The sequence below is a fragment of the Podarcis melisellensis genome, assembly GCF_964234715.1.
Source record: "Podarcis melisellensis genome assembly, chromosome: 15".
NCBI lineage: Eukaryota > Metazoa > Chordata > Lepidosauria > Squamata > Lacertidae > Podarcis > Podarcis melisellensis.
This window is the reverse complement of record NC_138532.1, coordinates 44652743-44676469: the sequence shown is the minus strand read 5'-3', so window position 1 is coordinate 44676469 and position 23727 is coordinate 44652743. Positions and strand designations below refer to the sequence as shown.

General features: G+C 48.2%; 1 protein-coding gene across 1 annotated transcript in view; it reads left to right on the top strand.

Annotated features, from left to right (window-relative positions):
- UNC119 (unc-119 lipid binding chaperone) overlaps positions 1–18184 on the top strand; it is a 28114-nt gene extending 9930 nt beyond the window's left edge. The window contains exons 2-6 of the mRNA XM_081889628.1: positions 10347–10460; positions 11549–11651; positions 12455–12627; positions 13330–14880; positions 14913–18184. Coding sequence (XP_081745754.1) covers positions 10347–10460; positions 11549–11651; positions 12455–12627; positions 13330–13442 — 503 coding nt within the window. The 3' untranslated portion in view covers positions 13443–14880; positions 14913–18184. The remainder of the gene's footprint in view (positions 1–10346; positions 10461–11548; positions 11652–12454; positions 12628–13329; positions 14881–14912) is intronic.
- The last annotated feature ends 5543 nt before the right edge of the window (positions 18185–23727 follow it).

Sequence of the window (23727 nt, the reverse complement as noted above, 5' to 3'; positions counted from 1 at the left end):
TCTTTTAAAAGTAAAATAGTTGTTTATTGCCTTGTCATCTGATGGGAGGGTGTTCCACAGGGCGGGTGCCACGACCGAGAAGGCCCTCTCCCTGGTTCCCTGTAACTTGGCTTCTCGCAGTGAGGGAACTGCCAGAAGGCCCTCGGTGCTGGACCTCAGTGTCTGGGCTGAACGATGTGGGTGGAGACGCTCCTTTCTGTTCCAGACATGAAACAAACTTTATTTTTTATTTCATGAAATTTCTGCATTGCAGGGGGTTGGACTGCTAGATGACCCAGGGGGTCCTTCCCAACTCACCACTCCTGTGAATCTATGTTTTGTGCACTGCTTGATTGTAGAAAACCTCACCGCAGTCTCCTCTTAACTCATCTCACTAGCTTATCTAACTTAGATATAACTTATTTCAAAGAGCGGTGGTTTTCCTGTGACCTTTTTGACTCTCTTGAGTTTTGCATTCGGGACTCCTTGCTTTTGCGCAACGGCGTCTCTTCCTGCACGTTGCGCAGAGTTGCTCGCCTGCGTGTTCCCCGGAAGCCGCCGGCCTCTCTCAGCTTGTGAAGAAAGAACATACAGGCGGCATTCGCACCGCGTTTTCCCAGTGTGCCCCTGTTCAGGAGCCGCTAAGTGTCAGCAAATCTGCCAGTCCCCCCATTTTTCAAATCTTAAATTCGGCTCCCCGCGTATCCACATCCGGTTGTGACTTTTCCCCCTTAAAAGAAATCCTCAATAAAAATCTGCAACATTTGGTGTGAATTTCTTGAATTTTTCTACACAATTTTATGTGATATTGTGTGATTTTTTGTGTGTGTTTGTGTATTTGCAAAGCGGTATTCCCTGATAGACTGCTTAGGGAAGCTTTTAATATCTGAAGGACTATTGTATTTTAATATTTTGTTGGAAGCCACCCGGAATGGCTGGGGAAACCCAGCCAGATGGGCAGGGTATAAATATTATTATTATTATTATTATTATTATTATTATTATTATTATTATTATTATTCTGCATTTTTATCTGTCCTTTTCACTTATATGTTCCTTTTTGATGTACTGTTTACTGTAGCATATATATTTTTGTACAAGTTCCCTGTCTGGAAATTTGCATTGCAAAATTCAAAGAACAGCAGATTTTGGAGGACAGCTATACTCTCAGCGCTTGCACTGTTTATTTATTGTGTATTTAGTCGCATCTCTCTCCTGCCTTTTCTGCCGAGAAGCTCAAGATGACTTACACGGTTCCCCCCTCCTCACTTAACCCCCACAACACCCCTGTGAGGCAGGCTAGGCTGAGAGAGGCAGTTTCTGACCCCCAAGGTCTCACCTGGTCTGTGCTTCATGGGCCAAGGGGGGGATTCACACCCTGGTCTATCCCAGGCCCTGTTGTTGTTGTTTAGTCATTTAGTCGTGTCCGACTCTTTGTGACCCCCTGGACCAGAGCACGCCAGGCACTCCTGTCTTCCACTGCCTCCCGCAGTTTGGTCAAACTCATGCTGGTAGCTTCGAGAACACTGTCCCACCATCTCGTCCTCTGTCGTCCCCTTCTCCTTGTGCCCTCCATCTTTCCCAACATCAGGGTCTTTTCCAGGGAGTCTTCTCTTCTCATGAGGTGGCCAAAGTCTTGGAGCCTCAGCTTCAGGATCTGTCCTTCCAGTGAGCACTCAGGGCTGATTTCTTTCAGAATGGAGAGGTTTGATCTTCTTGCAGTCCATGGGACTCTCAAGAGTCTCCTCCAGCACCAGAATTCAAAAGCATCAATTCTTCGGCGATCAGCCTTCTTTATGGTCCAGCTCTCACTTCCATACATCACTACTGGGAAAACCATAGCTTTTACTATATGGACCTTTGTTGGCAAGGTGATGTCTCTGCTTTTTCCCAGCCCCTAGTCCTCATTTAGGGACGTGGGTGGCGCTGTGGGTAAAGCCTCAGCGCCTAGGACTTGCCGATCGTCAGGTCGGCGGTTCGAATCCCCGCGGCCGGGTGCACTCCTGTTGCTCGGTCCCAGCGCCTGCCAACCTAGCAGTTCGAAAGCACCCCCGGGTGCAAGTAGATAAATAGGGACCGCCTACTAGCGGGAAGGTAAACGGCGTTCCGTGTGCTGCGCTGGCTCGCCAGATGCAGCTTGTCACGCTGGCCACGTGACCCGGAAGTGTCTGCGGACAGCGCTGCCCCCGGCCTCTTAAGCGAGATGGGCGCGCAACCCCAGAGTCGGACACGACTGGCCCGTACGGGCAGGGGTACCTTTACCTTTACCTTAGTCCTCATTTAATCCCCACGACATCCCTGTGAGGTAGGTGAGGCTGAGAGGCAGGGATGGGCCCAAGTTCACATGCAGTGAGCTTCGTGGGACAAGGCGTGTGTGTGTGTGTGTGTGTGAATTCGAACCCTGATCTCTCCCAGTTCAGAGTCTGATGCTGTAACCACTCCGCAACCGCTGCCTCTCAGAAACGGCAAATTAGGTAGGGTTGTTTTTAAATGCAAGCAGAATTGAATTCCTTTCTCCTCCTGACACATTATTTTCTTGGGTTGCCCACAGGGTGTGCTTGATTTAAATCAAATTGATTTAAATAATTTTGTTTAACAGAAAGACTCATTCTTGCTGGTATAATCTTAATATTTACAACCAGAGGAAGGTTTCATTTTTGGAATAATAAATTTTCAGGGTAGTTTTTACAGTTGTATCAAAAATTACTGATTTGGTTATACTATTAGAAATACATAGACAGATAATTATGAAATAATTGAGAGGTTTAATAAGGTAACTGTTTATATTTGGACAACTTTTCTGCTGTACTTTATTGGAAGGAGAAAAACAATCATTTCCTTAATAACAATTTAAACAATTTATTCAACTTAAACACAATAACATTATAGCATATGTATCCATGTTTGTTAACTGATGTGGTTAAATGGTTTTTTTGTTTAAAAAACTTTAACCGAGTTTTAGCACACATGAAAAACTTAAAACAAATCCTTATTTCCTGATGAATAGCCTTTGGATATTTCCTCCAAAAGCATTTTATTTAAAAAATCCAATTTAAATTTTTTAAAAAATCCAATATATATATATATATATATTTGCTTTCGTAGATTTTCACGGGTACAGGAATGCAGGTTTTGGTGTCCTCGGGTGTCTTCCCGTGTAAAAGTTGGGGTGTCTAGGCAACGTTTCGACGAGGTCTCACTCGTCATCTTCAGGCTGGTGCTTTCGGCTTCTTGTTACTGGAACAGAGCAGGATCTCAGTGTTTGAGTTCCTATAAATACTGTTGAGGGGGGTGTGGTGTATAGCCTCCAATGTTCTGGGCAGAGAGGAAGTTCCCAGGCTAGTGTGCCTTTTCTTCTTTTGTTCCTTAATTACTTGAGGGATATCTTGAGTGATTTCTTGAGTGATATCCTGAGTACCACTTAGGTGGGTCATTAGGTGTGGATTAGTTGCTAAAGTCTTTGTGTCTTGACCTCTTGAACTTTGTGAAGAGTTTTTTTGAGAAGATGGCTGTACTGCACTTAGTTGTGCTCTGGCTTGGCTTCGTGTATAGGGGCGAGCTGTGGTTTTGTGGCCTGTGTCAGCCAGATCTGTGTAGGGATTGCAGGGGGGTGCAGCATCCGGAGGTGCCACCATGGTTTGGCTACTGGATGGTGTCTGTAATTTATCTGTGGAGAGGGTCTGGGTTTGGGTCTGGTGTGGTTGATTGGTGATGGCGTTCTGTGTGCCTCTGGATCTGGTGTCAGTTTTTGTGGGGAGGGCTAATTTCCAGATGTCTGGCAAGCGGGATGTGTCGTCACGCTTGTTCATGTTGTGAGGGTGTTTCTCTATCTTGATGGCTTCCATGATTATTCTCTTGTGGTGATGTTTTTGACGGCATTCTTGTGTTCTGCGATACGTGCAAAAAAGAAGAAAAAACTTCCTCTCTTTTCCAACACATGAAAGAAACAGGACACGAAATTAATTTTGCAGATTCCAAATTGCTCTTTAACATGGAACATCACCACAAGAGAGGCTATACACCACACCCCCTCAACAGTATTTATAGGAACTCAAACACTGAGATCCTGCTCTGTTCCAGTAACAAGAAGCCGAAAGCACCAGCCTGAAGATGACGAGTGAGACCTCGTCGAAACGTCGCCTAGACACCCCAACTTTTACACGGGAAGACACCCGAGGACACCAAAACCTGCATTCCTGTACCCGTGAAAATCTACGAAAGCATATATATATATATATATATATATATATATATCCAATGTTAATTTTTTTAAAAAAAATAATCATTGTTTTTTATCCACCCTGGTTGCCCATCTTCCTCATTGACAGCCACGTGGGCACTCATCGTAGGGGTGCCTGGTGATGGGTGCCAAGGCCCGATGGCCACCTCTAGCTGCGATTCTCGTGTTGGCAGGGGTTGGACTAGATGACCGCTGGAGACCCCTTCTGTGATTCCAGAGCCTCGGAGCAGAGGGGCTGTGGGAAAGGGAGGCTGAGCAAGCTGGCGGGAGCCCCTTTTGCTCCACCCTGGTGACTGGACCGCTCTATCTCCCTCCCACCCGAGGTAAGCCATGGCCACACCATCTCCATGGCAACTGTTGCTGAGGGGAGATGGCCGTTGCCATGGTGCTGGGAGGGGGGACCAGCAGGGGCGGCAGTGTGGGCAACTCTGACTGGCCTGCGCCATTAACCGGGGCAGCATTCGCCAAGCTGGTGCCCCCACTGTGAAGTTTTACAGGAACCTGCGAAATCGTGCAAGGGTTTCACCCATCTCAGTATTGTCTGCACTGATAGGCAGCAGTGGCTCCCCAGGGGTTTCGCCAGGGAATATTTCTCAGCCCTACCTGGAGATGCTGCCGACGGGGATGGAACCTGGGCCTTCTGCATGCCAAGCAGCCGCTCTGCCGCTGATCTACGTGCCACCCTTAAAAGAGAGGGGCTAGTCCTCCTGGTTCTCATTAAAGAGATGCTTTGAATTAGCAACAGAGGATGCAGCCTTCTGCCGAGTCAGACCATTCACATCCAGCCCAGTGTTGCCTACACTGGCTGGCAGCAGCACCCTTCTAGGGCCTCTCGCAGAACTTCCTCTAAAAAGAGAATAAGTTTCCAGCCCTCATGGTTCTGAACTAGAGGCTGGTTTAAGCAGGGGCAGAGGAAACTGGCTTAATCCCACGGCAGACCATTTGTTCACCTAGTTCAGTATTGTCTGCACTGGCTGGCAGCAGCAACACCTCCAGGGTTCTGGGCAGCAGATCTTGCCAGCCAGCTTACTCAGCAAGAGGGGAAGGAATCTGCACAGCTGTTTCCCACTGAGTTTCAATGACTATTTGCAGATAATCTAGAAGGCCAATTCTTTTAAAATATATCTACATTGGTATCCTCAAAAATATTCAGGAACATTAATTTTGGACAGTGGTAGTGTGTGTGTGTGTGTGTGTGTGTGTGTGTATTTAAATTTTCTGCTTCATAATTTAAAATACTCATTTTACACCCTTAAGATATCAATGACTTCCCTTCTTGCTTTCCACGGTTCATTTTACATATCATATATCCCTGCATATTTTACAAAAAACTATACCATTCAGTATTCCATTATGGCATCCATCAAAGCTTATTTGCACTGCTGAATTTGTCTCAATGCTGCCAGCGTTTTCAGCTGTACACTGTTATTTACCATATATTAAACGTTTTCCCATCTTCTTTAAATGTATGTTTGTGCACAACTTGCTTCTTTTGTAATATTTATCCTTTTCATCAAGATTAAATTAAAAAAACCTTGCCCAATTTACATTGCCATCATAAATGATAACACGCCAAGTTTATCACAACAATGAGGGGATATGGAAGGAAGCATTTTTGACACTTTGAAATGAGGAGGAATGCCTTCCTTGTGCATCATTTTTCCTAAGGAAACTAGATACAAATTTCAAGGGTTGGAATTCCTATATTTCATTCCAACCTCCGGAAAAAAAATTTTGTGCCTGTATCTGCTTCCTATATCCTTTTAAAGGGTTCCATAGATCTGCAAGTTATATTAACTTTGGACCCCTGCGGCTTGATGGAGGTAGAAACTGTCTCTCAAGCCTTGTTACACTACCGTATTTATTACTCCTGCTATGCAAAAATCTCCAAATGAATCTGAACTTCAATGTCTAAAATCCCTGGTAGAGGACAAGGATCCTGAGGTCATTCATTCATAACTTTGGCTGATTGACATCTGATGCCCTTTTTAAAATGTGTTGTAGAAGGGGAGGATTATTGGGTTGTTCTTGTTTTTATTATGTATTGTGTGATCTTATATTGTGATTTTTAATGATTGACGCTTTATTATGTTTTTATATTCTGCTGGAAGACGCCCAGAGTGGCTGAGGAAACCCAGCCAGATGGGTGGGGTGTAAATAATGCAAATTTATACTTTATATTATTTTATATTTTATGATCTGCCCCGAGACCTGTGGGGACAAGGCAGTATACATGTGCAATAAATAGATAAATAATAAATAATAACAATTAACCAATTGCGCAGAGTACCATCTGGGGCGCTTGGGCCTCCTTGAAATACCCTCGCGCAGCCGCCCCCTCGCAGCTGACCGCACCCTGCTGATTCGCTGCATCTGATCCGGCCAATCTGGGATCTGCCCAGATGGTCCATTTGCCGATGAGGGTGGCTAACCTCGTTAGCCGTCCGGAATTAGAATCCTTTTAGGGTGCGGGGGCCGGGGTGGGCGGCCGCTCTGAGAGGCTTAGGGCGGGCGAGTGCCGCGGCCTCCGGGCAAATGGCAAGAGGGGAGCTACTCTCTGTTAGCAGCAATAACAATAAAAAGGCAAAATACTATTATTTATTTATTGCTGTAATGTCACAGAGCACAGGTTGCAACTTTAAAACGCAATACCCAAAACAATTTGAAAGAACTTGCCTTGTTTACCTATGCAATTGACTTGAGCCCATTTGATCACTGATCGGGGAAGTTGGCGCTGCCAGGTCACACCCGTTCTGCCCTTGTAAGAACTCGGCTGCTTATCGTGGCGGCGTTTGCACCTTGGAACTCCCTGCCTCTTGATATCAAGCACTTGCTGAGAACAATTTTGTTCGGGCAAACCTGCCCATATGCTTAGGAAGTTAAGGTAATTCTAGCCTGTTTGAGTATTTTACCTTTTGTATGCTTTGAAGTAGGCTTGCAAATCTTTCTTGGTTTTCTTGTTTTGTCATCTTGTAAACCACTCTGAAGTTTTTGCCATCAACTGGTAATAATCTTCAGACTCTGCTTGGAGTCCTGGGGTAAGTCCAGTTCTGGGCACCCCAATTTAAAAAGGATGTTGACAAGCTGGAAGGTGGGCAGAGCGTCCAGGATGACCAAGGACATAGAAACCAAGCCTTATGAGGAGTGGTTGAGGGAGTTGGGTATGTTTAGCCTGAAGAAGAGGAGATTGAGAGGAGAAAGGATAGCCATCTTCAAATATCTTTGGGATATTCAAATATTTCACATAGAAGATGTAGCAACCTTGTTTTCTCCTCTGAAGGGTAGGACTCGAACCCGTGGCTCCAAGTTCCAAGAAAGGAGATTCCGACTCAACATCAGGAAGAACTTTCTGACAATAAGAGCTGTTCGACGGTGGAACAGCCTCCCTTCAGAAGGTGGTGGACTCTCCATCCTCGGAGGTTTTTAAGCAGAGATTGGATAGTCATCTGTCCTGGTTGCTTTAGCTGAGATTCCTGCATTGCAGCGGGTTGGACTAGATGTCCCTGGGGTCCCTTCCAACTCTGCAACTCCATGATAAATTGTGCCACTAACTAACATGAGTTTTTAAAGCCCTGAACAACTCAGGCCCCACATAGAGGGAAGGCCGCCTCCTTCCCCACAGTCCTCATTGAGTGTTGAGATTGGCAGGCGGTGCCTTCTTGGTAGTTTCTCCCCCTGCAGATGCTCAGCGGCTGAGGGAAATAGGGCCTTCTCTGTGGTGGCCCCTAAGCTAGGCAACTCTCACCCCAAAGAGGTGCACCTGCCACCTTCATTGTCCTGCTTCCATTGAATGCTGAATGCCTTTCTACTCAGGCTCGCAACATTCAGGGTACATATTTTAGGACTGACTTGATTTTTGTGATTGTAGAGTCATGGAAACAGAGAACTGTTGGAAGGGACGCTGAGGGTCACCCAGTCCAACCCGCTGCTGCAATGCAGGAATCTCAGCTGAAGAATCCCTGGCAGGTGGCCACCCAACCTCTGCTGAAAAACCTCCGAGGATGGAGGGTCCACAACTTCCAGAGAGAGTCTGTTCCACCGTTGAACAGCTCTTGCTGTCAAGGTTCTTCCTGATGTTGAGTCGGACAAAAAACAGCTTAAAATACAGTATAAAACATGAATAACAATAAATTCAGAATTCAAAAATCAATTTAGGGGGGAACTCCATCCAATAAACATTAGGTGATCACCAGGGCTAGCTGGCTAAATTAGTCCCTTTTGGGCCAGCGAGGAGACCAGGGGAGAATTAGCTGTGGGATCCCAGAGCGGGTAATCTTCATAAAAAGGGGAGAAGCAGGGAAGGAAGGGGAATAAAAGATACTAGACTTCTGTGGATGCAGCTTAGAATTGGCTTCTCTTGCCCTGCATCTCACCTCGAATCTGACTATGTACTAACATGAACTTATTGTTTTCTGATCCATAATTGACTTCTGACTTTCTCAGTGATTGAAACGAATTATTGCGTTATACATATCTTTGAGAGTTTGAGTTTGTAATCTCTGTTGGAGTTTGTAATCTCTATTTGAGTTTGTAATGCTTGTCAGAATACATACTTTTGAATGGATCAGTTTTTGTTAAAATGGACTATTGATTTGTGAGTAGGGACTATTCCCACTAGGGAAACGAACATTGGCCTTGGTGTGCTTTTTTCTTGGTATATTTAATAACAAGGACTACAACTTATTGAACGCATCTCACTGCTGGCACAGATTTCCCGGGGTTCCCTGGGAGAGCGCCTCTCTGTCGGGGAGGAGCGGGGGCCCAGATCCGCCTCCTCTATTTAGGTGTATTGGGCTTAGCGGCTGCAAAGGAGCTTATCCTTTTTGTTCTGTCAGAGGGCAAAGCCTCTTAGGGTTGGCACGGCTGCAGCCGCAGGGGCACCAAATGCCGGCCTGGGAGAGGGAGGAGGCAGAAGGGAGAGGCTTTGCGAAGGAGGCGCTGGCCGTTCCTCACGAGGGGGAGAGGCAAAGCACCATGCTTCCTTTGATACAAAAATAAAATAAAATAAAAATCCTGCGTTAAAGAATTTAAAATTTGACGGCAGTTGTTGCCGCTTCAGGACTCTGACAAAATAATAATAATAATTTAGAAGCTGCCTTAAAGCAGTTCTAGAAATAAATTAGCTGGATTCTGCAACCTGTATGGGAAATTTGAATGTTTTTTATTCTGCTTGCGGAATAGGGACAGGAGGAAAGGATTGTATTATTAGTTTTTTAACATATGATTTTCAACAATCATTAAACATACTTCTATATCGTATACAATTTTTTTTTACTTCCATCAATCACATCTGAAAATTTTCCAATCTCTCCCACTTAATTTACATTTCTTACTTTCACTATTACATTTAAGTATCATAACTAATGTCTCTCTGCTTTCTCTTCTTTGCAATGTTTCATATATTCCTCCTTACAAAACTTCTTGTAGTCCTACTAGCGTAATTTGTTGATTGCAGTTGCTCTTCAAATAGTTAGGATGAAAGAATTGTATTCACCTTCCTCCTCTGGTTGCAAGCAGATGGCCTTGGCTGCAGGTTTCCGGTGTCTGCTTCCAGTCATAAGGTCTAGAAACTTGCTTTGAAATTCAGCTTTTGCAGGATTATGGTGTACGCACAGCCACAACACCAAGCCTGTTTCCACCTGTTGATGTGGATTTAGGTTGAGTTCAGTCGCAGGCGTATTCTCTGCATAGACCCCACAGCAAGAGGAATGAGAGATGGGCGAATCTGGCAATTCTGATGTCTCTCATTTTCTCATTTCTCACTCAGCTCACCCCATTTCAGCATCGTAGAATGGTAAGAGTCGGAAGGGACCCCCGAAGGTCATCCATTCCAACACCCTGCAATGCAGGAATTGCAAACAAAGCATCTATCAATTTGCAATTACTATTATTTGTTTAAGTCCCTTGTGGGAATTCATCAGCAACATACATTTTTCCTACTGTACTCAATTTATACATGCACTTTTAAAAAACAAATCAGTGAAATCTGACCTGCACCAAATTTCTCCCCCCCCCCCCATGGAAAGAAAAGCGGAGCAGCTTTCGAACCCTGCACCTGCCTATGGGGCAGGCCTGAACCCTTTGGCCCACCTGCCCTCCTAACTGTGACGACCCTTCTCTCCTGCAGACTACCTCTGCACCCCGGAGGAGAACGTCTACAAGATAGATTTCACCCGGTTCAAAATCCGAGACATGGAGTCGGGCACGGTGCTGTTTGAAATCACCAAGCCACCGGCTTCAGGTAAGTTCCTAGTCCTCGTTATTCTGATGGAAGGGACTGCTTCGAACAGGAAGCTGCCTTACAACCGAAGCTGACCATTGGTCCATCTGCCTCAGTATTGTCTGCACTGGCCGGCAGCAGCTCTCCAGGGATTCAGGCAGACAGGCTTTCCCCCCAGACTTCCCTTGAGATTCCCCTGGGGTTTAAACCTGGGACCTTCTGCATGCAAAGCTGTTGCAAGGCTCTAGTCCTCATGGTCCTGCTTTAAACAGGAGCCTCGTACTGTGTCTGCTCAGTGGCAAGGGGTCTACAGAGTTTCTGGCTGGATGTCATTCCCAACCCTACCAGGGATTGAGCTTGGGACCTTCTGCATGCCAAGCAGGGGCTCTTCCCCTGAACCACACCCCTTCCCAGAGGTCTGGATGCTTTCTCGCTTTGTCACAGATTTCTAGCATTTTGTTTTAGTGCTTTTTGCCGTTGTTAAACCATGGAACTCCCTGCCACAGGAGACAGGATCCCCTTGAAGAGCCCTCTGGTGTGAGACCCTTAGATACATCAGAGAAGGATCAGCACCCGCCTTGTCTTCAAGAACGGTGGTACCAAAAGATCCAGGTTCAGAACACGGGTCTGTGGTCTCTGAGCCACTGTGTTCCTAAGGATTCAGGGGGTTTCCTCATGAGGAAGCAATCCCTGGATCTCCTTCACAGCCGCCATTGGTGGTTCAGGTGTGGTTTAGCAGGACAGTGTATCTAAGGCAGCAGTTCTCCACCTGTGGGTCCCCAGATGTTGTTGGACTACAACTCCCATCATCCCTGAGTTCTGGCCTTGCTAGCTAGGGGTGATGGGAGTTGTAGTTCAACAACATCTGGGGACCCACAGGTTGAGAAAGGCTGTGATGGACCCCCTTGGCTTGGTCCGGCCAGACTCTCCCCTCCATCTCCTCCGAGAACTCCTCTTTAGAGAACTCCCTTTTGCTTTCAAGAGTCAAGTTCCTTGTCTTCATGATTCTGTGGGAGGGAACAGGGTGCTGGACTAGACGGGCCGGCAGGCTCTTCCTGCATTGGGATACCTGCCCTGTAGCTTTCATTTTCTCTCTCTCCTCCTTCCAGAGCGAGAGCACAGTGACAAGAAGGACGTCGACCCCAACGCCGGGCGCTTTGTGCGCTACCAATTCACGCCGGCGTTTCTGCGGCTGCGTCAGGTTGGGGCCACGTAAGTGACCTGGCAAGGCCTTTGCTTGGATGCAGAAACCTTCCCTCTTCCATGTCTGTTTGGATAAATGCACCTTATAGGCCGGGGAGGGGCAGCCTCCAGCTCAGGGTCCAAATGCTGCTTGGGGCTGATGGGAATTATAGTTTGCAACATCTGGATGGCACCCGGCTGGGGAAGGCTGTTCCACACAGGCTGGCAGCAGCTCTCTTGGTGTTTCAGACCAGGGATATGCCCAGCCCTAATGGGAGATGCCACCTGGGGCCTTCTGCATGCCAAGCAGGTGCTCTGTACCCACGAACTGTGCCGGGGCTCTGCCACTTCGCGAAAGCCCTTCTCTGAAAGATAAAGATTCTAGTCCTCATGGTTCTGAGTTCAGAGCTGGTTTAAGGGTCGCAGGAAGTTGCCTTAGACTGAGTCAGACCGTTGGTCTGCCTAGCTCAGTGATGCCTACACTGACTGGCAGCCACTCTCCAGGGTTTCAGGCAAGAGTCTTGCTCTGCCCAACATTGCGGATTGAACCTGAGGCCTTCTGCAAGCAAGACAGCTGCTCTGCCACTGAGCTATGCACTTCCCCTCTCTTTGAGAGTTAAAAAAAGTAACTCCTCGCCGAGAAATTGTCTCCCACTTTTTCACAGAATCATATAATTATTGAAAGGGGCCCTCAAGGTTTCATCTGGTCCACCCCGCTTCAGGGCAGGAATCGCAGTCTGCTAACATTCTGTTCTGATAGTTTTATGACTCCGCTGTTTTGAAAAGTCTGCCTTCCGCTGAGGGACCTCAGCTTTCTCTTCCCCCTCTCTCAGGGTGGAGTTCACCGTGGGCGACAAGCCCATCAATAACTTCCGCATGATCGAGAGGCATTACTTCCGGGACCAGCTGCTGAAGAGCTTTGATTTCGAGTTCGGCTTCTGCATCCCCAGCAGCAAGAACACCTGCGAGCACATCTACGAGTTCCCCCAGCTCTCCGAAGACCTCAGTAAGCGGCTGCCAACGGGGGGGGGGGGGGGCGGACAGTAGGGCAGCAGGAGCCGGGGGGCGACCTCCGGAAGTCATTGGACCCCACCTCCCAGCAGGCATTGCTTGGGAATGCTAAAAACTCACAAAGACCAGCCCGGGTTCGAAAGCTTCCTTCCGCCATCTTGATTCAAAATGTCGTCTGATTGTACCAACCTGCTCCATTTTGGGCAAGGTCACTATTGGCAAATCATTTTATCCATCTGTATTATTATTATTGTTGTTGTTAATAATAATAATAATAATAATATCCCACCTTTTGCCCAAGGCTTCTGCCAGTTAAAACAACCGCAACATAAAAAGCTAAAAGCATACAGAATCATTAATCAAACTCTAACAGAAATGAAATAATATAAAAAAACTGATCTATTAAAATATGGGTAATATAAACAGCACAGGGCTATTTAAAAGCCCTTTCCTTAAAAAAACAAACCAAAACAACAACAACAGCCAGTCAGTCCCCAAAAGCCTGTTGGAATAGAGCGATCTTCTCCTGCTGGCAAAGGAAGCGGCGAATCTGGTTTCTCCAGTGGGCCCGTGAGGGTGGTGGGACCTGGAGAAGAGACTCCCCCTGGGCTGGGCATCTTTGTTTGGGACGTTGCAGTCCACCCTATAGCCAGGCTGTCAGCTGTGAGCCTCTTTCTTTCCCCTTCCTCCTTTGCAGTTCAGGAGATGATCCTGCACCCCTACGAGACCCAGTCAGACAGTTTCTACTTTGTGGATAGCAAGCTGGTCATGCACAACAAAGCGGATTATTCCTACAGTGGAGGACCCTGACGCGGAACCGCCAGGCGCCTTCCCCGCAGATTCCTGTAGAAATGGGTTCGGGTTTCCGCCGGCCGGCGTTGGCATGGAGAGCCAGGATCCGAGGACCCTGCCAGGAGCTGGAGTTTCGGGACTAAAATTAGCTGAAGTCGTTAACTGTTCCTTGAGCTGTCGAGGCAACCCCCCCTGCCCACCCCCTCTCCCAGGGAGAGCCTCTTCACACCACTGAGTAACCCCGTAGTTGTGGCTTGAAATAGCTCCACGTAGTTAACTCCAGGCCAACAAGGTCTGCGTTTCATGCCGGCTATGGTGTGTGTGTCTCTCTCTCTCTTCGTCTTTGGCCCAGGGGTTTGGTTTTGGTTTTTTGTGTGGGAAACCCACCCCAGACGCTCTCTCTAAGAGAGTGGCGTCCTCGATGACCCCCTTTTTCTCAGAACCGGTGGCAGGCGGATGCGAACTCTGAGACGTGCACCTTCCCTCTGGTCGGACGAAGGACCTGTGTGGTCCTCGGGGCAGAGTCCTAACCTCCTGTTCCTATTTCCTTTGCCCCTTCATCGTTCTGAGAAGCGGAAGCAAATCAGGACAACGTTTAGATAGGTGTTTCTTTTTTTAAAGAGGGGTCTTGCTGTGGGAGCCTCTGGCACTTGCAAAGGGCGGCAACTGTGTGTCTCAGGCTGGGTGGGAGCCCAGATCCCAGAACACCTCATTCAGCCCAATCCCAGGGTCTCCTGGGTGCCCCACCCTTTGCCCTCTCTCTTGGGGGGATCTTGGAGGCTTGGCCGCTGGGGTCTATTGCTCCCATTGTCATACTTCCCCACCCCAAGCCCAGCAAATCTCTGCATTCCAATGTCTGGTGTCATTTGCACTTAGAAAGATAGCTGTCGGTATATTAGACCTGATGGGGTGTTCCTCTTCTGCCAGGCCTCTTCCATCTTCCGTGCAAATCCTGGAGAGTTGGGGGTCTCCAGCCCTTTCGTGGGTCTCCCCTCATCCTCAGTCCCTTCCGCAGATACCTCTTCCTTCCCATACAGAACTGGCCGACTGAACCCCAACTCCTTACCCCAAACCCAACTTCTTTGTTAAAGGAGAGCCACTCAGACCAGAATCCTATAGACGTTCCAGCCAGGGGGGCTTTTTGGGGGGGAGAGTAGCCTGCCCTGTTAATGGGGATTTGGGGAATGGGATTTTCTTATTTTAAGCGCTCTCTCTCTCTCTCTCTCTCTCTCTCTCTCTCTCTCTCTCTCTCTCTCTCTCTCTCTCTCTCTGACTTATTTATTTCTTTTGGCTTCCTCTCTGTGCGAATCATCTGGGAAACGTCCCTTCTCCAAAGATGCGCAAGCCCAAAGGTCAGGGGTCGGAAGCAACTTAGGATGATGGGGTGCCTGTGTGGGGCTCAAGCTCTCTGGACTCTCCAGAACGTCCAAGGAGAGGAAGGCGGGGGGGGGGAGGAGTCTTCCCCATTAGGGTTGGGGGACTCAGAAGCCGAAAATGCAACCAGCCTTTGGGTGGGAGACAAGGAGTCCCCTTTATTCCTGGCATAATCGTGGAGCCTCCAGGCCACTGGTGTTTGGGTGGGTGTGTTGGCCATTCTGTAGGGAGCTCTTTAAATACTAGGTGTGAGTTAATCTAAACAGCCGTGTGCCAGCCTCCAAAAAGGGGGACTTTACCGGACAGCAGATTAAGTCCTGTTTCTCACTCCCTCTCGGGACGCAGCCTTGTTGAAGCAAGCATTCCAAATGGAAAAGGCAAAGAGTCTCGTGGCGCTTTGCGTTGTGGTCTCCTGAAAGTTATGCAGGCATCGCTGGGCCAAGGAGGGGGTCAACTGAGGGGGGTTTGGCAGTCCAGAGCAGGAGGTGGGTGGGAAAGCTCTCTCTCTCTCTCTCTCTCTCTCTCTCTCTCTCTCTCTCTCTCTCTCTCTCTCTCTCTCTCCCCGTGTGTGTGTGTGTGTGTGTGTGTGCGCGCGCATCATCTCCTGGTCGAGTTTCTTTCCCTAATTTTGACCAATCACATGAATTCCATTTTTCTATTTTCAAGCCTAAGTCTGGACCAGGGGCAGAACTTGAGCTGTGACGGTGCTCTTGTTTTATTTCCGTTCTGACCTAACTGAAATGTCAAAATGAAAATGCAGACGAAGAGATGGCAGAACCCGTTTCTGGAGCTCAACCCAAGCGGTTTGCCATTAGCAATGATCATGACAGCATCTTGCAGCTTGCGGGGCATGGATAAGTGTGCCAGAATTTTAAGCGCTCAAGGCTGATCCTTCTTGGCACCTGTCAGTTAAGAAAAAGACAATCTCCTTATGGAAGATCGGAGGAATTACCTTGTAGCCGAACGGAGGCACGCAAAAGACCCTGTCTTCAAGGATGGGGCAAGCAAGAGGCGCCATGGGGGGACTGCTTCTCTAAGCGGAGGCCGTGGCTCTGCGGGCAATTCTCCTTGGCTGCAGAATTGCCGCGGTTTATTTTTTTATAGCGTTAAAAAATAGGTTGGCTGTGTTGCAAGCAGCACGATTCTCTGTCGTCGGAGGAAAATGATTCACACTGGGCAGAGTTCTTTCCTCCCCACCTCTTTTCTTTGGGCTAAGGGTGGCAGGAGCAGCACAAAAGTCCCGGGTTCAAAGTCCCAGGATGAGACCTGCCTGAACTCCTGCAGAGCCATAGCTGCCTGTCAGTGGGGGCAGTACTGACCAGCAGTCTGACTTGGCAAATGGGCGGCTGCTCATGTTCCTCACTTCACTCACGACCATGAGGACTGGAATCTTTATTTTTAAAAGAAGGGCTCTAGTGGTCGAGTGCCTGCTTTGGATGCAGAAGGTCCTGGGTTCAATTCTATGGGCATCTCCCGGAAACCCTGGAAAATTGCTTCTGCCAGTCAGTGCAGGCAATACTGAGCTAGATGGGCCTGGCTCTGCACAAGACAGCTTCCTACATTCCCACTGTTGGGGTGGTAAGAGGCTCATGATATCCCCCCTCCAGCCTGGTTTCTGGGATTTCTAGAGGAAAAAGGGGGTCTGCAGGATTTCTTACAGAAACGGCTGCATTCTCCATTCTGTGCCCTTCTATAGTTCTGGTCGCCTTTTTCACAAATGGAAAGCTATGTAGAATAATGGAATTGTAGGGCTGGGAAGGACCCAAAGGTTGTCTCATCCAGCTCCCAGCAGTGTAGGGATCCTGCCCGCAGCCATCTCTGGGTGGGCTCAAACCACTGACCCCCCCTGCTGAACAGCCAGGCCGATTGGTGAGAAGTGCTTTTAAGACATGAGGCTGGGAGGGAGAGGAGGAGTCTGAAAAGCTCTCTGCCTGGGGGCGGCCAAGTGGGACCCCAGCCTCCCAAAGGAGTGGGGGAACACTCCAAATTGCAGCCTCGCTGGTCGGACAGGAGGGATCAATGGTCTGATTCGGCTGAAGCAGCGCCCTGTGTCCCTACTTCATTCATCTCGCTCTGCTCGCGTCCTCCCACTCTGTCCGATGGAAGGCGCCCACAAAAGCTCCTGTAATAATAATAGTAAGTCTCTTCAGGTGCCGCAAGACTTCCACAGAGCCACAAAACGGACATATTAAATGCACAGAAGCTTTTCATTGATTGGGCTTTGGGGAGATAGATTTTTAGCATCCCCTGGCAAAACGCTCTTAAGAAGTGTTTTGATTTTCTTTTGTGTGTGTGTCTCTTTTGAGTTGTGGGTGTGCGCGTTCGCATGACCCAACTGCTGTGTTAATAATATTTGAATGCGATGATTTAGCTGCGATTCCTGCATTGCAGCGGGTTGGGCTAGATGTCCTTCAGGGTCCCCTCCAAGTCTACAGTTCTCTGATTCAGTCCCTGGGAATCAAGTTCCGGATGTGACACGGTGAGCTGCAATGCATCATTTGACAGGTAGATGTTAGGATTTCTCCTTGGGGACATGGTAGCAATGTCCACCATATCAATTCCCCTCTTGCTTAGCTACCAGACTCGTATCAGATTTCCTAGGAACATGCAACGCGAGCTGCCAGAGCGCTGAGTGGTCTGCAATGCTGAATTTGGACCAAGAGAATTGGGTGATTATTCCAGGGAAAATAAAATAGGATTTATAATAGCCAGGTCTTCCTTGTAGGAATTGGAGGTGCCTAAAAGAGATTACAGATGAGTGGAGATTTTAAAGGGCCACATATAAGAAATGGGAGAAGGGGCAAACCACGGAGGAAGGGTATAAGTGAGTAACCAACTCTTGCAGGGAGAAGGTCAGGTGAACCAAAGCTCTGAAGGAGCTCAGGCTTGCAGGAGAGGTCATAAATTTAAAAGGTTTCCCCCAGTGGCTTTATTCAAAGCAAGAGGAAGAATAAGCAAGGAGTAGGTCCCCTTTGGGGGTGGAAAATGGAGAATTGCTTTTGGGTGACAGGGAGAAGGCAGAGCTGCTTGGTCATCTCCGGCCAGCCTCCAGACATGGCTGGGCTCCCATCAGCCAGCATGACCAATGGTTAGGGATGTGCAGCCCACAGATATCTAGAAGGCATCATGGATGCACCTCATCCTTGGGCGAAAGGGGAATTGTTTCAAAACTGTTTTGCGTTTCCACTTACAGATTATGGGGTGTGCTTTTTCCGGGTGGGACGGGAAAGGACTTTGGAAAAAAAGCAAACTTTCTCCGGAACAAATGTTTGCTCTCCTGTAAAACTGTAAAAATGATAAATCGCCCAGCAGTGGCACAAACATCTCTCTCCAAACACTTGAAAGTAAATGAGTGATCCAAAATAAACGAGCTGGTGTTTTCTTTGCCTGTTTTTCACTCTCCTTTATTTGAGGACGTCTCTAGAGGATGTGTGGTGCCGTGGTTAGAGTGTGAGGACCTGGGACCTGGGAGAGACCAGGGTTCAGATCCTACCCCCAGCCTCTCACTCAGCCATGAAGCTCTCCAGTTCTTCCCCATTGCCTGGTTTTCAGAGGTAGACTACCTGCGAGCGTGGAGGCACCCAAAGGACAAAATCAGGGCAGTGGGGCAAATCTCTTCCCTCTGCAGCAGGCAGGGGGAGCCCTTTCCAGCTGGAGGGCCACATTCCCTCATCAGAAACCACCTCAGGGCCACATGCTGGTGGGGCGGAGCCAGAGGCAAAGGTGGGCGGAGCCAAGGCTGCATGAAGTCCGTAGCAGGTGACACGGCAGCCCTTTGAAACTCCCAGATTTCTATATGTACACGAACACACGGAGACATATATAAGAACATCATATGATCCCGAAACAGCTGGATGAACCCAAGCACAATTCAAAGTGTTGGTGCTGACCTTTAAAGCCCTACACGGCCTCGGTCCACTATACCTGAAGGAGCATCTCCACCCCCATCGTTCTGCCCAGACACTGAGATCCAGCACCGAGGGCCTTCTGGCTGTTCCCTCATTGCGAGAAGTGAGGTTACAGGGAACCAGGCAGAGAGCCTTCTCGGTAGTGGCACCCGCCCTGTGGAACACCCTCCCGTCAGATGTCAAGGAAATAAACAACTATCTGACTTTTAGAAGACATCTGAAGGCAGCCTTGTTTAGGGAAACTTAATATTTAATAGGTTATTGTATTTTAATATTCTGTTGGAAGTGTGTTTTTACATGAATAGAATGTGTCCTTTTCTTTAAAATGCATCTCTGGGTTATTTGTGGGGCATAGAAATTCTTTCTCCCCCCCCCCCAAATGGTCCAGCCCCCCACATGGTCTGAGGGATGGTGGACTGGCCCACGGCTGAAAAAAATGTTGCCGACCTTGAACCACAAAACCTCCATGTGTGGTCTCGGGCACGGCTAGACGTCTCTCCAACTTGGCCTCGCCAATCCCTATCTGTAAAATGGGCGTATGAGTGAGCAAACTCACAGATCTTATCGCTGCCTATCGTAGAATTGCAACACAGCAATCCCAGCTAATGAATCCTTGACAAATGGCCACCTAAGCTCTGTTTAAAGATCTCCAGTGAACCAATGAATCAAAAGAGATTCTGACTCAACATTAGGGAGAACTTCTTGCTGATAAGAACTGTTCAGCCGTGGAATGGGCCACCTCAGAAGGCGGCAGACTCCTTCGTTGGAGGTTTTTAAAGAGGCCCGGTGGCCATCTGTCAGGATTTCCTTTGTTCTGATTGCTGCATTGCAGGGGGTTGGACTAAATGACCCCCCAGTGTCCTCACTCTATAATTCCTGTGCACCAAAGCTCTCTCCCCTCCTGTTGTGCCCGGCATCTGGTATTCAGATGCATCACTACCTCTGACAATGGAGGCTGGGCACAGAGCCATCTCTAGGTGCCAGGCACACACATTCCTCCCATGCCTTTGGCTAATTAAACCAGCTATGTGTGTGTCTGGTATTGCTTTTGTTTGTTACTATGGTATGTGTTGTATTTTCATTTTATAAACCACCCTGTGATCCTTGGACAAAGGGCAGTACAGTGGTACCTTGGTTTACGAACTTAATCCGTTCCGGAGGTCCGTTCTTAAACCGAAACCATTCTTAAACCAAGGCGTGGCTTTCCCTAATGAGGCCTCCCTCTGCCAGTCCCCTTCCACCATTCGGCTTTCATTCTTAGACTGAGGTAAAGTTTGCAAACCGGGACACTACTTCCTGTTTTGCGGAGTTTGCAAACTGAATCATTCTTAAACTGGACTGTTCTTAAACCGAGGTACAGTGGTACCTCGGGTTACAGACGCTTCAGGTTACATACGTTTCAGGTTACAGACTCTGCTAACCCAGAAATAGTACCTCGGGTTAAGAACTTTGCTTCAGGATGAGAACAGAAATTGTGCTCTGGCGGCATGGTGGCAGCAGGAGGCCCCATTAGCTAAAGTGGTACCTCAGGTTAAGAACAGCTTCGGGTTAAGAACAGACCTCTAGAATGAATTAAGTTCTTAACCTGAGGTACCACCGGATAGAATTATCATCATCATCATCATCATCATTCAATGTCAGAGGCTGAGCCGTTTTTGTGCATTCTTCGCCAGCCTGGGCTGCCCTCCAGATGTGTTTTGGCAAAGGCTGCATCCCAAACAGAGGAAACTGCAGTGAGGCCTCTGAGCAGCCTACCTCCCTGAATTTGTTTTGCCTGGGCTGCAGAATAGGAGCCCCAGTGAATCACCAAAAGCTAGAAAAGGCATGTTTTGGAGGTGGGTGTGCTGGGCACTGGGACTGGCTGGCATTGCACAATGACGGAGGTTTGACAAAGCAAGCCACGTGTGCCTTGATGAGGGAAACGGTTGGGCAACCCCGTTCACACAAACCGGCAGGAAGAAGATGATTTGCTTCTATATGTCTCCCCCCCCCCCAAGAAGCGCAAAGTTCTTCAGCAAGGACCAGGAGGAACGATGCACAAAATCAGGGCTGGGGGTGGAATGAAGCAGTGGATTCCGTGTTTGCAACATGGCAAAAGCATATGCGCCGCCTGGGGTTCCTTTTTGCCGTGGACCAATGCTCAGTGCGAAAATGTGCAGAAAGGAAAAGGCGCAAGCCCAGCCCTCTGGAATTCACTTGAAAACCATCGCCTGTGGTGCTGGACTTCCATTTGGTGCTGGCGACGCACAGGCAGCTCTTTCCAAACAATTTAATTCGCTTTTAATTTGAAATATGCCGCTACCCAATGCTATGAGCATGGACGTCCCGTGCCTGCGAGTTTCTCTTCTGCCAATTGTGTCGCGTACAAATGCAAGACAGAACGAAGGGAAACAATTGAATTGCGGGGGGTTCCTTCCAACTCTACAAATATAAGATGTTACGAGGTCAGCTACTAGAGACAGACGCTTTTTGGTGCTGGCAGCCTCAGGGGGTCTTCCACGTGCCTCTGCAACGACCTTCATAGGTGTCAGGTGAAGACTTCGCCAGTCGTAAACATTTTCCACTGCTTTTTAAATTCGTTGCCATTCACTGTCACTGGTTTTATTCTGTGTTAGAGCTTAGTTTTCTATTGTATTTTACGTTTTTAATTTTCCCCTTTGCAAACCACCCAGACGCTTTTGCCGTTAGTTATTTTATTTGCAATATTTATATATCACCTAAGCATTGGGACTCACTCTGGCGCACGGGGCCTGCTTCCCCTGGCTCTCCCCGTGGGTTTCAAACACCCTTCCTTCTCAGTGCCGGATTTACGTATAAGCTAAACAAGCTATAGCTTAGGGCCCCACTCTCTTGGGGCCCCCCAAAAAAATTTAAAGGAAAAAAACCACTGGATATGCATTTCCAAAATATAAGATAAAAAAATAAAATAAAACCTACACACAGTGTTTTGTGTTGTGTAGGCTCCTATTTGTTATGTGCAAATGGCTTTAGATACCTATTAGGTCCATAAATTACCATGTATATAGCATATATTCAACACAAAAAACAGCAACAATTTGTTGTTGATAAAGGACAGCTAGAAATATAAAGGGCCCCATTACCTTCCATAGCTTAGGGCCTCATCAAACCTAAATCTGGCCCTGTTCCTTCTATCAGGAAGCTCAGGTGGTGATTGCCAACAGATTGAGGTCCTAAAAATGTAAGAAAGTACCTGGCTGGGGCAGGCCAGCATCCCATCTATCCCGGCCTCCTGTCCTCATGGCGGCCAATCAGAGGCCCCCAAGGGAAGCCCCAAAGCACAACCTGAGCCCGACAGCAGCAACCCTCCATCTGTTCCCCATCCTATGGTATCCACAGGTAGACTGTCCCTGGTCATGGAGGTTCTGCTGTCAGACTAGACCTCCCTAAGAAAAGCCTGGCTGCATCAGGCCAAAAGGGGCCCGTCTAGTCCAGCCTCCTGTTCCCACAGTGGAAATCCATGAGCAGGACTTGGGCGCAACATCCACCGGAAGCCCTTGACTCTGCAAGTGTGTGTGTGTGTGTGTGTGTGTGTGGAAGGGGGCTGGCTGGCTGTTTATCAATAAGCAAGTGTGACTGTTGCATTTTTATACCCTTAAACCGCCCTGTGGTCTTCGGATGAAGGATGGCATATAAATTTAATAAATAGGATTATTTACTCTGGTGAGAAGGCGGAGAAGAAGCACCAGCTCTCAGGGAGCGTCAGTTCTTGCCACACACACTGTTGCGTAACCCTGTGTTGCAACGCTGCTTGCTCATTGCCGGAGATTTCTCCACCAGCTGCTTCGGAGGTCACCAGCTCTTTCTCCCCCTTTTATCTCCTCCCAGCCCTCCATGCTTTGCCAGGCAACCCATAAATACCCCTCCCTTGGGCGGAGAGGGAGGCTCAGAACATCTGCATCTCTGGCAAGCCTCTGTCTCTTTAAATCCCCCTTGGGTGGTGGGCAGGCAACAAGAGAGCCAGGTCTGAATCTGTGGGAAAATTGGGAAGGCGGAGATCACTTGACGGCAGGCATGGCCCACGGCAGCCACTAGGGGGAGGCAAAGAGCCATTGACTTGATGGCAGAAAGGCAGGAGGAATTAAAGAACCTTTTAATGAGAGTGAAAGAGGAGAGCGCAAAATATGGTCTGAAGCTCAACATCAAAAAACTAAGATCATGGCCACTGGGCCCATCACCTCCTGGCAAATAGAAGGGGAACAAATGGAGGCAGTGAGAGATTGTATTTTTTGGGCTCCATGATCACTGCAGATGGTGACAGCAGTCACAAAATTAAAAGACTCCTGCTTCTTGGGAGAAAAGCAATGACAAACCTAGACAGGATCTTAAAAAGCAGAGACATCACCTTGCCAACAAAGGTCCGTATAGTAAAAGCTATGGTTTTCCCAGTAGTGATGTATGGAAGTGAGAGCTGGACTATCAAGAAGCTGATCGCCGAAGAACTGATGCTTTTGAATTATGGTGCTGGAGGAGACTCTTGAGAGTCCCATGGACTGCAAGAAGATCAAACCTCTCCATTCCGAAGAAAATCAGCCCTGAGTGCTCACTGGAAGGACAGATCCTGAAGCTGAGGCTCCAAGACTTTGGCCACCTCATGAGAAGAGAAGACTCCCTGGAAAAGACCCTGATGTTGGGAAAGATGGAGGGCACAAGGAGAAGGGGACGACAGAGGACGAGATGGTTGGATAGTGTTCTCAAAGCTACGAACATGAGTTTGACCAAACTGCGGGAGGCAGTAGAAGACAGGAGTGCCTGGTGTGCTCTGGTCCAGGAGGTCATGAAGAGTCGGACATGACTAAACGACTTAACAACAACAATTACGCTTTAGCTGGGATTCCTGCTTTCCGGGGGGGGTTGGACTAGATGACCCCAGGGTCCCTTCCAACACTATGAATCTAGGATTTTATGAAAGGGGAAAGGGGTTTGGCTGCCTATCTCTTTGTTCTCCACAGGTTTGGGCGTCACTTGAGAGATCAACACCCAACTTGGCCCAAGCGTTTGCC